The sequence below is a fragment of the Galeopterus variegatus genome, unplaced genomic scaffold, assembly GCF_000696425.1.
Source record: "Galeopterus variegatus unplaced genomic scaffold, G_variegatus-3.0.2 Scaffold1438, whole genome shotgun sequence".
NCBI lineage: Eukaryota > Metazoa > Chordata > Mammalia > Dermoptera > Cynocephalidae > Galeopterus > Galeopterus variegatus.
In genome coordinates, this window is record NW_007727549.1 from 51,356 (window position 1) to 64,652 (window position 13,297).

The window sequence follows — 13,297 nt, forward strand, 5'->3', positions numbered from 1 at the left end:
TCAGGTCAGACCACTACTTAGTCTAGTTTGGTAATGTGGAATTTAGCAGCGGTGACTCCATTTTGATTTTGTCTGATCTTTGCGGGCCTAGCGCAGAAAATTACAACTTCCAAAACAATGGCCTCCTATAATTTTTATTTAACACCCCACAAAATTTAGCAGAAAGATGTGGAACTATGAAGTCAGACTCATTGGTTCCAATACCAGTTCTTCCACTTACCAGTTGGGAGAACTTTCTCCATCCCTCTGAGAGTTCAAGAAATGTTTGTTGAAAGAATGAATACGAAGTCCCGCAGAGATGTGTGCATTAAATGAGATAATGTTTGTGTCGTGCCTTGCCCACAATCAGCGCTTGATAGAATTGCTACTCTTCCTCTGGGGCCACCTTCTGTATTTACATAGATTGTGAGTTCCCTGGGGGGAGGGGATGTCTGACTCGGTTCCAGCTCCCCATGACGCCAGGTCCCATTAGGTGACTAGAATGAATACGAAGGACTATAATTTTCTAACATGCTTGGGGCGGGGAAACTGCTGGACGATTACAGATCCCGGATGGATCTGGCCCCTTCGCGGCGACCACAAGTCCCATCACGCTGCAGGAATCTTGACTTATTCACGTACAAATGAAGGGCTCCAAGGCTTGCAGACCGAGTCAGTCGTCTATAGGACCCCACCCCCACCCCGCGCCTCCGATGACCAGTGCGGCTCCGCGCGTCCCCACGCCTCGCGCTTTCCTACCTCAGAACTCCGACCAGTGGGCGCCAAAGAAGACGCATGCGCACTCCTCCCTCCTCGTCTCCTCCCTCCCTTCGTTAGTTCTTCGCGTTTCAACTGCTGGGTTCTTTTTGTCCCCTGCTGCGTGCAGTGTCAGTTTCCTTGCGGAAGTAGTGGCCGTGAGAGAAGAAGATGGCGGCCACCGTAGTGGCGCCGACTGGTGCGGTAACCAGTCGGGCCAACAAACGCAGCGGCGGCGGGCAGGGAGGCGACAGCGGCGGTGGGGGGGCCAGAGGGGCGGAGGAGGAACCGCCACCGCCCCTACAAGCAGTCCTGGTGGCCGATAGCTTCAACCGCCGCTTCTTCCCCATCTCCAAGGACCAGCCTCGGGTGAGCCCCTCGCACGCGAGCAGCCAGAGGGCCCGGAGGGTGGCGGGGCTGGAACGAGTTACCCTTTCGGCAGCCAGTGAAGCATGTTCTGGAAGGACTTGTGTCCACCCAGTTGTCTTAAAATCGGGTTTATCTGGTAAGGAGGAAGGTGGAGGGATTGTCTAAAGCCCTGATGACAGCCTGACCGAGCGAGTGGCTGGCAGATTTGGCCACTTTATGCAGTTCACCTCAGGTTTGGGAGGAACGAAGAGGGGAAAATGTGGAAACAGTGCTTGAGAGAAGCCTTCACATGGGGATTCAGTGCCCCAAGAAGAGGCTGCACTGCCTTTAACCCTGCGGAGGAGCGATGCTTAGATGAAAAGGAACATCACTTCCTTTTGACTTTGAAAGGGCGATAATATGGCTAATAAAGAACGGGCTAGATCTCTGGCCGTGTACTTTTTTTTCCTTCTAGGTTTTAATAACAGCCAGGGCCATCTGTTGAAAGAAGGATAGGGTTTGGTGGCTGGTTGCCATCAGCCCCTGAATGTGTAGAGAACGGGAAATTGAACTTGAGCTAGTCCTGGGGGTTGCTGGATTACTTAGCAGTCTCCAGTCCAGTCAAAGAGAAAGAACTGCATTGAGTTTAGGGAAAATCCTCTGCATTGAGTTTAGGGAAAATCCTCTCTAAGTCCTCCCAAAAAGTCTACTGGCTGTTTGTTTTTGACAAGTGATAGGGTGGAGTAAGAAGGCATAGCTAGCCCCTGACTCTTAGAAAGGGATCAAGGAAGAAATTTTTATGAGGAAGAAGACCTTAGCAATGCTTAAGTTTCCATAGACATCATTGATTTCCAGTATTATCCTTTGCCAGGGTTGGTCTGCTATTCTATTGCAGCTCTGTGTCTGACTGGGCACGTAGATTCCATGCTTATTATGCCCAAATTGCAACACCTTAGACTCTGAGACTTAGGGTGTGCCATGTACATCAAAGGCAAGAACCTGTTTACTTGTGAGTTGGAGAGATAAAGTAAAGCTATAAAGTTTGGAAACACTGATAGAGGAGTGTAAATTGTTGTTGCAATGGGGTACCCAAAGGGCCTTCATGGATTCAAGACCTCAGATTTGTTTCATATTCTATCCTCCAGGTCCTCTTGCCCCTGGCCAATGTGGCATTAATTGACTACACTCTGGAATTCCTGACTGCCACAGGTGTACAGGAAACCTTTGTCTTTTGTTGCTGGAAGGCTGCTCAAGTCAAAGAACATTTACTGTAAGGCCCAGCACCTTTTTTCCCCTTGGTTCACCATGCTTTTCAGTTTTTTCAGGATGAATATAACTAAGAAGGGGGAAAGGTTAGGTGGAAAAAATGTCTGTTTAGATCCCATAGTAAGGTCTAAGGGTGTTTTCTTCACTTATCAGGAGGTGAGCAGTTGAAATCTTGAATCTGTCCATCTTGGGGTTCCTGTGACAAAGATTAAAGAAGAACACTTGAATTTTTTCTGAATCTTACTTATAAAGTGTTATTCCAGTGGGCTTTGCTTTTCATTTAATGGTTCCAATACGGAAGTTACAAGAATAACATCTTTGTTTTTCCACTGAGTTTCTAAATATTGTTCGTTCTGACCCTCAAGGACAAGTATTCTTCTTCATCTTTGTATTCCTACTGCCTAGCTTAGTGTCAAGCACATAGTAATCATTTAACAAACGTTTATTGAAATCCTCTTGAAAAGAAGTGAATATCATGATTTACGGAAATTTAAGAAATAAGGACTAGAATATTAGCATGATCTTCATCAGACAGTTCCTAAATTTAGTTTGAACTTTAGAAGAGGAAAGGTGACTTGAAAAGTGTGTTCCGAGGGTACTTTGTATACTCTAGATTTCAGCAGGATTTTGAGTTCAAATCCATGTTTGGGGACAGGGATCAAGGTATAGAGAAGAAAATAACCATGTTTCTCTAACCCATAAAACAAGACTAGTGACATTGGATGCAGAAAGCATTAGCTATAGTTCTTAAATCTCTTTGAAGTTGGGGATGCTGACAGGAACCCAAAAAAGCAGTAGAGAAGGAGTATGAATGCTGAATGGGGAGGAAAAATAGGGAAGGCCCACATGATCTTTATACTTGATTTACTCATTAACCTCAGCCTGCCCCCCTTCTTTAGGAAATCCAAGTGGTGCCGCCCTACATCCCTCAATGTGGTTCGAATAATTACATCAGAGCTATATCGATCACTGGGAGATGTCCTCCGTGATGTCGATGCCAAGGCCTTGGTGCGCTCTGACTTTCTTTTGGTGTATGGGGATGTCATCTCAAACATCAATATTACCAGAGCCCTTGAGGAACACAGGTCAGGATGGGAAGATGGCAGGGACAAGGGTTAGGGGCCAGCAGAGCCCTTAAGACTGCTTTTTTACAGCTCCTTCCCTCCAATCCTTTCTTTATAGGTTGAGGCGGAAGCTAGAGAAAAATGTATCTGTGATGACAATGATCTTCAAGGAGTCGTCCCCCAGCCACCCGACTCGCTGCCATGAGGACAATGTGGTAGTGGCTGTGGATAGTGCCACAAACCGGGTTCTCCATTTCCAGAAAACTCAGGGCCTCCGGCGTTTTTCATTTCCTCTGGTGTGTGGGTATCTGGGGTCTTTAAGGTGGGGAAGTGACAGGCTTCAGCAAGAGAGACAAGTTAGAGTCCTTATAACTTATCCCCACAGAGCCTGTTCAAGGGCAGTGGAGATGGAGTGGAGATTCGATATGATCTACTGGATTGTCATATCAGCATCTGCTCTCCTCAGGTGAGCTGTTCAGGGCCAGGGATGCACCTCAAAGAGTAGAACTCTGAGGGTCTATTATTGTCCTTTTAGTTTTAATTTTTTTTCTAAAAGATGACCGATAAGGGGATCTTAACCCCGGTCTTGGTGGTGTCAGCACCACACTCTCCCAAGTGAGCCACAGGCCAGCCCCTGTCTTATTGCCCTTTTAGAAGGCCAGGATATATTTCTTCTCCCTGTTTTTCTTATTCATTCTAAAGCAAAGAAGTCATCTTGTCCCCAGTATCCCTGAGAGCCTCTTTGGGATTCTGGTCCATGTCCAGCTGCCATAGGGTTTAATAGTCTCTGGGGGCTTATTCTTGCTTCTAGAGAATAGCACCTAAATTTAGCCCACCCACTTCCCCCCACAGGTGGCTCAACTCTTTACCGACAACTTTGACTACCAAACTCGAGATGATTTTGTGCGAGGCCTGTTAGTGAATGAGGAGGTGAGAAAAGGCTTCCAGTGCCTCTTTAGGAGAGTAGAAGAGGGCTGTGATTTTACCTCATGCTGGTGACTTTTGGTCCCCTTTTGTGTTTTATTGGTCCTAGGACAGAGGAAGAGGGCTGGGGGAAGGGAGGAGGACCATGGGAACAGTACACAAAGAAAAGTCTCAGACCATTTGGTTGTAACAGTGAGAGGCAGAGCGGAACTTCAGAGGATTAGAAAGGTGTTGTACTTGGGAGTGTTCTTCCTGTCTGGCTTGCTTGGGTGACCTTCCTTCCCTTTTCCTCATTCAGATCCTAGGGAACCAGATTCACATGCACTTAACAACTAGGGAATATGGTGCCCGGGTCTCCAACCTACACATGTACTCGGCTGTCTGTGCTGATGTCATCCGCCGGTGGGTCTACCCTCTCACCCCAGAGGCAAACTTCACTGACAATACTACCCGGAGCTGCACTCATTCCAGGCACAACATCTACCGAGGGCCTGAGGTCAGCCTGGGCCATGGCAGCATCCTGGAGGAAAATGTGCTACTGGGCTCTGGCACTGTCATTGGCAGCAATTGCTCCATCACCAACAGTGTCATTGGCCCTGGCTGCCACATTGGTGAGCACAGATGGGGAATCAAGCTGGCCATCTTAGGTGGAGGATCTAGGGGGCCCCGTGTCTCCAGAAACAAAGATGGATACACAAGGGATAGTCCTTGGGAGTAAGAAACTAGAGTGGCTACCTTAAGAAAGGAAGGAACAAGGATTTGAAAACAGTGGCACCTTAATTTGTGGCCTGTGAGCCTCTTACTGGATGACTCTTCAAATTCCAAGGTACCTAATATTCACATTCAGGACAAAGCAGATAATTAACATGCAATAATAACGTCTGTTTAATGCACTGCAGTTTACAGAGGGCTTTTACATACATTATTTCATTTAATCCTCACAAAAACTTTGTCCCAAATTTACAGATAAACAAGCAGGCTCAAAGGGGTTGTCTTGCCTAAGATCAAAGCTAATAAGAGGCAGTGCTGGGACTTGAATCTGGGTTTTCTGGTTGTAAGTCCAGTGTTCTTTTTACTCTACCTTAACTGCCTGGTTAGCCTCTGGGTAACTCACTTTGGTTGTAGAAATGTGAGGCTTCAATGGTACTGTCCCTTTAAAATAACAACAATATGATTCAAATTCTAAAATGTACAAGAAGAGGTAGAATAATTTGGTTTTACTTATAGACATGGATATGATTCTAATAAGGTTCTTGAGTTCAGGGGGTCTCCAGAAATCTCGAAGTTTCTCAGGTTCTTAAGCCCTGTATCTAGTCTATAATTGTTGTAAACCTGGCAGCGGATGGTCAGGCTGAACGATGTTCTATTCTCAGGCCTGGGATTCGAGGGTGAGTGGGTGTTTCTGGTGAATTGGGGGATGAGTTATTAGAGCTAGGTGGAAGCTGTGCTGTTGTCAGTCAGCCCTGGTCTGAAGGGCTCTGGTCTGGAGTTGGAGCCCTGAGTGACTCCTGTTCTTCCCGTCCTGAGCCAGGTGATAACGTGGTGCTGGACCAGGCCTACCTGTGGCAGGGTGTTCGAGTGGCTGCTGGAGCACAGATCCATCAGTCTCTGCTCTGTAACAATGCTGAGGTCAAGGAACAAGTGATACTGAAGCCACGCTGTGTCCTCACTTCCCAGGTGAGACCTGCTCCATACTGTGCACAGGCCCTGAATTGAGTGGTAGTCATACTGAGCCAGAAGGGGCCTTATTTCCACCCATAATCCAGCCTGAATTGAGAGTCCAAATCCAGTGGTTTCATTTACCTTCTACTTGGCTTAGTAAAAATAAAAGTCACTCTCATTGTCAGATTGTACTTTTCCTCAACACGCTGATGGGTATGTGCCACCCACTCCTTTTTTCTCCCCTAGGTGGTAGTGGGCCCAGACATCACACTGCCTGAGGGCTCGGTGATCTCTTTGCACCCTCCAGATGCAGAGGATGATGAGGATGATGGCCAGTTCAGTGATGACTCTGGGGCCAACCAAGAAAAGGGGAAGGTGAAGCTGAAAGGTGTGAGGCTCAACAGGTGTGGGGCATCTGTGTGTCTCTCTGCCCCATGGAAAAACGAGTGTTTCCTCCTGGAGGGATTGGTGCTGCTACTAGTTCTTCTCTAAAGATCAATGTTTTCTAGGTTACAATCCAGCAGAAGTTGGAGTTGCAGGCCAGGGCTACCTCTGGAAGGCTGCAGACTTGAACATGGAGGAGGAGGAGGAACTACGGCAGAATGTGTGGGGTGAGCTAGGCCTTAAGCCTGCCTTCTACTCAATGTGGATATTTTGAAGGATAATGAATACTTCAGAATCAGATTGCTTGTTCATCCTTTATTCATGCAGACTGGACAGATACATTGCTTTCTGTCGATGGCTCTTTTCTTAATTTTCTTTTTTCTTAACCTTTATGGATTCTCAGGACTCACAATCAATGTGGAAGAAGAGAGTGAAAGTGAAAGTGAGCGAAGTATGGATTCAGAGGAACTGGACAGCCGGGCAGGCTCCCCTCAGATGGATGACATCAAAGGTGAGGGGCCAGGGAGCAGTGTCCTGGACAAAGGTGAAAAGCCTCCAGTTTATTCTTTGCCTGGATCAACTAGTTCCTCCCAGAAAGAGTTTGGTATAAAGTCAGGAGTAGATAACTTAAAGCATTCTGGAATGATATTGGCCTACAGACTTCCTCTTGCTTTGATTTTAGTGTTCCAGAATGAAGTCCTGGGAACACTACAGCGGGGCAAAGAGGAGAACATTTCTTGTGACAATCTAGTGCTGGAGATCAACTCTCTCAAGTAAGAGCAGCCCCTCCCTGTTGTCTTTTCTTTGGGGTAATCCCAGGCAGGTAGAAGTTCTCTCCTAAGAGTTTCTTCCTCAAATTGGAATATATGCCCTCAACATCCCAAATGAAGAAGGTCAGTAGTATTTGGAACGAGGAGAGCATTAGGTTCTAGCTTCAGCATAGACTTCGCCTTTCCAAAACCCTTCCCTTCCATGTTTTCCATCTGACTTCCTCTCTTCCAATGTTCTTTTGAAGTCATAGTCCTACAGCATGCTGAAAGGGCCAGTGAAAGCCCTGGTGTCACCCTGGTCTCCCCACAGGTATGCCTACAACATAAGCCTAAAGGAGGTGATGGAGGTACTGAGCCACGTTGTCTTGGAGTTTCCCCTGCAACAAATGGATTCCCCACTTGACCCAAACCGCTACTGTGCCCTGCTGCTTCCTGTGAGCAAAAATTGGGGCTGGGTACAAGAGATTGGGTGGAGGCAGATATACATCCTTGCTGTGCTTGACTTCAAAGGAAATCAGGAGTAGAAGGTTTTGTTATGGAGTGTATGCTATTTCTGGTTCCTTTCTCCTCGCCTCTGGAAGCTCATTGCATTCTGGAGCAGCCTTGGCTGGTCCAAAAGGGGCAAGTTGGACTCAGTACTGACTGGCCTTTGAGACTCCAGGATTCAGACCAAACTAGACCCCCAAAGGCATACTCGGAATAGACCTGGACGTTTAGACTCTATAAAAATGATTTGACCCAGGATAAGATCAACCTCTAGGCTGGGTGTAGGTATTCTGAGGCAGCCTATAGCATCTGACCTCCTTTCACTGTCCCTGGGAAATCTCTTCTTTTTCCCCAACCCGACTCCCAACAACTCCCAAGTCCCTCTGACATGATTTCAGAGGGCCTTTATCATCTCTCTTTTATCCTCCCATGTCGTGAAAGACTCATGTCATCGATATCGATTTTCTTTGCTGTCCAGTATAGGTGCATGCTCAGAAATATATTGTAACTCCTCTCCTCCTTTCTTCAATAGCTGCTCAAGGCCTGGAGCCCTGTTTTTAGGAACTACATAAAGCGTGCAGCCGACCACTTGGAAGCCTTGGCAGCCATTGAGGACTTCTTCCTGGAGCATGAAGCTCTTGGTACTTCCCTGGCCAAGGTGAATACTACCTCAAGCCCCATGCTCCTGCATTTGCTTTGAAGCAGGCCTTGGTGGCCCCTATGTAGACACAAAGCAGAGGCTAACATGAACCCAGTAAGCAGTTTGGTTAACAGCACCACCCGCCCTCGTATTATGCTTGTTGATGAAATAGTACAGCTTGGAGCTAGGCTAGTACAGTAGCCATTTGGGGGTTGGCCTAGGAATGTGCAAAGCTTAGGAATTATAACTTCCAGAAGTTATACCTGCTCCAGTACCAGAGTGAACAGCTCGTTCTTATCTATTTTGGAGGAGACTTCTCAGTGTGTGAAAGGAAGCCGAGGGCCTGGTAGAGAGGTGCTACAGTCATGCTTCCCCTTCCTCTGTTATCCATTATATCTTGCTTCACTCTGCAAGACCGCTGAAATGCCCTTTGCTGGCCTTGTGCAGGTACTGATGGCTTTCTACCAGCTGGAGATCCTGGCTGAGGAAACAATCCTGAGCTGGTTCAGCCAAAGGGATACAACTGACAAGGGCCGGCTGTTGCGCAAGAATCAACCAGTGAGTTGGGCTGCCCTCCTTCACCAAGATGGTTGTGTGGTTCCCTGGTCCTTGACCCTAGACTCCAGGGTGGTTGGTCCCTGGGACTCTGGTTGTTAGAGCTGTTTATCCACTAAAGGGAACAGGTGGGTTATGAGTATGAGCCCTTCCCCCAGTAGCTCTCACCTCTGCTTCCTTACAGCTGCAGAGGTTCATCCAGTGGCTAAAAGAGGCAGAAGAGGAGTCATCTGAAGATGACTGAAGCACTGCCTGCTCCTGTGGGTGTGATTGATTGTCCTTCTAGCTCCTCGGCCCAGGCAAGTGAGGAGCTAGTTGCGGAAGGATGAGTAACCACCATGCAGGCTGAGACTTAGGAACAGAGGCTAGAACTACAGTATTCTATTCTTCCTACCGCCAGCAACCATGTGCCTCCTATCCTGACTGAAGAGTTGGGATGAGGGAAGTTGGACTGGAACAAAGCTTCTGCCTAGGAAAGAGCTAGGCAGACCCTGCAGTTGGAGGAAGGCCAGAGGAACAGCTTTGTGCTCCGGCTTTCCCTCAGGGAACAGCAGAGAGCAGCTGGCCCTCTCTGCTGCTTGTATTTGTTAATATTAAAAAAGAGAGAGAGGTGTATCTGTTTTCTCTCCGTCCCTGAGTGATTAGCCGTTGAAGTATGTGACCAGAGTTCTGAACTGCTGACATGGCAGCCTTTCCCTAACACCTGGGGGAGAGGGGGAGGTGGGGTGTTATGGCCAGTAGGTGGTACTGTGGTGCCTCGCTAATTAACCATTCCATGGCTCATGGGTAGTAAAGGACCTAGATTCTTTTCCAGCCTCTGTGGACCAATTTGTGGTCCTGGGATGGTGTGCCTTGAGAGTCTCTCAAACACTTTTCTGCCAGAGGGTGATATGTATCCCATTACCACTTGCCAGTTCCTCTCACATTCCTTTTCCTTTTGATCCAATACTGGCCGGTCAGGGAAGCTGGGCCACTCTTCCTCTTAGAAATAATGAAATCTGCTCAAGGTCTCATGACTCGAAGGGTAAAGCTAAAGACTTGAACCTCATAATCCAGAGCTCTTTCTCCTTCAGCATATTGTGTCTCAGTGAAGAGGAATTGCCTCCAGAGGCAAATAAAACTGAAAGCCACAGATAGATATTCTAAGAACAGAAGAAGGTCCTGTGAAATGTGCTTTCCCTTAACATTAAGAGAGTGTTTACTGTGTGACAGGAACTTTGCTAAATACTTTTCATGTGTTATTTCATTTAACCCTCACATAGCCCTATGAAGTAGATCTTATCCCCATTTTCAGGTGAGGTGCCTGAAGCTCAGAAAGGTCCCACAACTAGTAATTGATAGAGCCAGGATTTGATATTGGACTCTAGAGCTGAAGTTTGTCACTTTGCTATATTGTCTCTTTTAACCTCAACCATGAGACATGCCCTTCTGTCTGATCTTTTTGAACCATTTGTTGCCTTCATATAGAGTGAGTCTGTAATGTCCTCTATTGGCACTTAAACTGTGGCAGATGTCACTGTGGTAACAAGTAACCCCCCAACCCCTGACCGCCATCATCATAGATGGAATGGTTGCCTTTCTTCATTTGAATTGGGAAGAAAAGACTAAGCCGAGGAGGAGGTTACTGAACTTTACTTGGTGGTGTGAAGGCATTACTGGGTATTCTAAAAAGGAAAAAACAAGCTGGCCAGGGTTTGGCTTAATTTACTTTTCTTATTCAGTAAATCAGTTTCTGTCTTGGGAGGCACAGGATCTAGTGCCTAGAAAGCATAAGAAGGTTATGGCATGAACCTAATAGGGCGGTTAAATAAAAGTAACTATAAGGCAGCTCTGATCTGTATGAAATGGTAGCAGAGATCAGAACTGGCCTACGAAATTTCTAGGAAGGAGCAGTTCCTTCCAGTGGGGATTATTAGAGAAGGCTTTACAGAATTGTAATGCTGGAGTGGCCTAAAAAATAAAAAAGGTTAGAAAGGCACATGAAAAGCAAAGCAAAGGATTTCTTTTTTTTTTTTTTTTTCCTTTTTTACTGACCGGTAACGGGATTGCAACCCTCGGTGTCACGCCCGTACCAGGGACCAGCAACGGGATCGCAACCCTCGGTGTTGAGCCCGCACCGCGCTCAGCCAGTGAGCGGGAACCGGTCTCCACATGGGAACCGAACCCTCGGCGGGAGCGCCACCGCACTCCCAAGCGGCGCACTCTCCAGTGCGCCACCGGGCCGGCCCAAAGCAAAGGGTTTTAATTAAATATGGAAAATTAAGTACATGATTCTTGTTTGCTCCCTCCAAAAATCCATTAAAATGACAGTAAAGGAATTTTTTTTAAAAAGGCACATGACTCAATGATAAGGAAAACAGGAGGTGACAATGAATGAAAGATGCCAACATTTTGGAAAACGAAAAGTAGCAGAGTGAAAGGTGACTTAACAAGGCAGAATGAGTTGGGTTCTACCTGCTGAAGGGGTTATGAACAAGCCATTGTGCCTTTCTGAACCCAGAAAAGGCTCAGCACCTCAGAGGAGGGTGAGGACTGAGGCTGAGAACTGGGAGTGGGGTGGAGGGAGATTACACAAAGATCTGTATAAGAAAAAGAGCCTCCCAGGTCCTTACCTCATCGGATACAGCTGGATGATTATCCCTACTTCTCCCCTGCAAGAAATGGGAGATTCAAGTCTCTGGAGAAATGGTGAGGAGGAAATCATCAAAGAAATTCTTTTTTTTTTTTTTAAAAAAGATGACTGGTAAGGGGATCTTAACCCTTGACTTGGTGTTGTCAGCACCATGCTCTCTGAAGTGAGCTAACCGGCCATCCCTATATAGGGATCCGAACCCGTGGCCTTGGTGTTATCAGCACCACGCTCCCAAGTGAGCCACAGGCCGGCCCTAAAGAAATTCTTAAGAAGGTTTCCTAAATCGAAAAGTCATGAGTTTCCAGACTGACGAGGCCCATCAGTAACCAGCATAATGAATGAAAAAGCCCATGAAGTTTCACAGTGTCAGGAAGAAATCAAACTATCAGAGCCTTGGGACTCGGCAGTAGGGATGGGGGTATTAGGTTGAAAATGAGGAATTAAGTGAAAGTATATGAGTGGTGGGACTCTGAACATCAGCACACACTGTCATGTACCCTCCAGGCAAAAGCAGCAAAAAAAGCCTATGATCAGTTGGTTAGAGCATGGTGTTATAACACCAAGATCGAGGGTTTGTATATTTTGCACAGGCCAGCTGACAAAAAATTAACTCAGCTACATATTGCACTTAGAAAATTAAAATTCAACAAAAAAGGCCTATGAATACAGATATTTTTGGTTTTCTCCACACACAAAAAAGTTAGCTTTCCCCCCACTTGATCATCCTACAGTGAAACCTATTAGTTAATAAGCCTTGCACATAGACTGAGCTTCCAGTCAACTTTTTAGTCTCTCACTGTTAAATGTGAATAGATGGCCAAGCACCATCAAACATTTGAGAAATCTTCCAACATGAAAGGGAGAGACCAGAACAAACAAATAGAAAATTGGAACTGGGCTGGCCAGTTAGTTCAGTTGGTTAAGAGCATGTTGCTGATACAACAAGGTCCGGAGTTCGATCCCTACACTGGCTACCCCCCTAAAATAAAATTGAAACCAAGGAAACAATGGTAAAGTAGGGAACTTTTTTTTTTTTTTTTTTTGTCCTTTTTGAGACCGGCTGCACTGCGCTCAGCCAGTGAGCGCTGTGAGCGCACCGATCATCCCTATATAGGATCCGAACCCGAGGCGGGAGCACTGCTGCGCTCCCAGTCCCAGCGCCATACTCTTCCGAGTGCACCACGGGCTCGGCCCAAGTAGGGAACTTTTTGAAAACTTAAGGGGGAAAAAGCTATAATTACTATTCTGAAAACTCAAAAAGGGAAATACTGTATCTCTGAAGAAAGTGCCATGAAAGAAAGAATTGGAGAACAAGAAAGTTATTAGAAATTAAAAATGAATAAATTGTTTCCTTCCATTGAGAACTGCAGGACAAATAGGAGGGAGACATTTTATTGTATTTCCATTATCTTTATATACTTTTAAATTTTGAATTGTGAATAGTTTACCTGTTTTATATTCAGTAAATATATTGAATAAGTAAATGGTTGAAAGGATTGGAAATAATTTTAAGAAAATCTTGCAAAAAAGGTGAAATTATTAAAAAATAAAAGGGAATGGATGATAAAGGAGAAAAGGATTAGAAAATTAAGGATCAATCCAGAAGGTCTAGCATCTAATGATTTGCAGAAAGAATAGGAAAAAGGTAGTGAAAACATTACTAACTTGAGAAATTATTGTTGAATTTCTAGATAGGAAGGGCCCACCAAGTTCTTAGCACAGTGAGTGAGAAAAGGTCTTCACCTAAGTGTATCACCATGGGGGCTGGCCCGGTGGCGCACTGCTACAGTGCACCGCTTGGGAGCGCGGTGGCGCTCCCGCCGAGGGTTCG

At 46.2% G+C, this 13,297-nt stretch overlaps 1 protein-coding gene across 1 annotated transcript; it reads left to right on the top strand.

Moving 5' to 3' along the window:
* Window positions 1-818: 818 nt before the first annotated feature.
* EIF2B5 (eukaryotic translation initiation factor 2B, subunit 5 epsilon, 82kDa) lies at window positions 819-9,449 on the top strand. The gene is made up of 16 exons (XM_008576988.1): window positions 819-1,104; window positions 2,229-2,353; window positions 3,249-3,434; window positions 3,532-3,709; window positions 3,799-3,879; window positions 4,266-4,343; window positions 4,636-4,948; window positions 5,869-6,014; window positions 6,246-6,387; window positions 6,509-6,610; window positions 6,787-6,894; window positions 7,066-7,156; window positions 7,464-7,587; window positions 8,172-8,297; window positions 8,727-8,837; window positions 9,019-9,449. Exons 1-16 carry the CDS (start codon window positions 907-909, stop codon window positions 9,076-9,078), a joined length of 2,169 nt encoding a protein of 722 aa, XP_008575210.1. The 5' UTR covers window positions 819-906; the 3' UTR covers window positions 9,079-9,449.
* The last annotated feature ends 3,848 nt before the right edge of the window (window positions 9,450-13,297 follow it).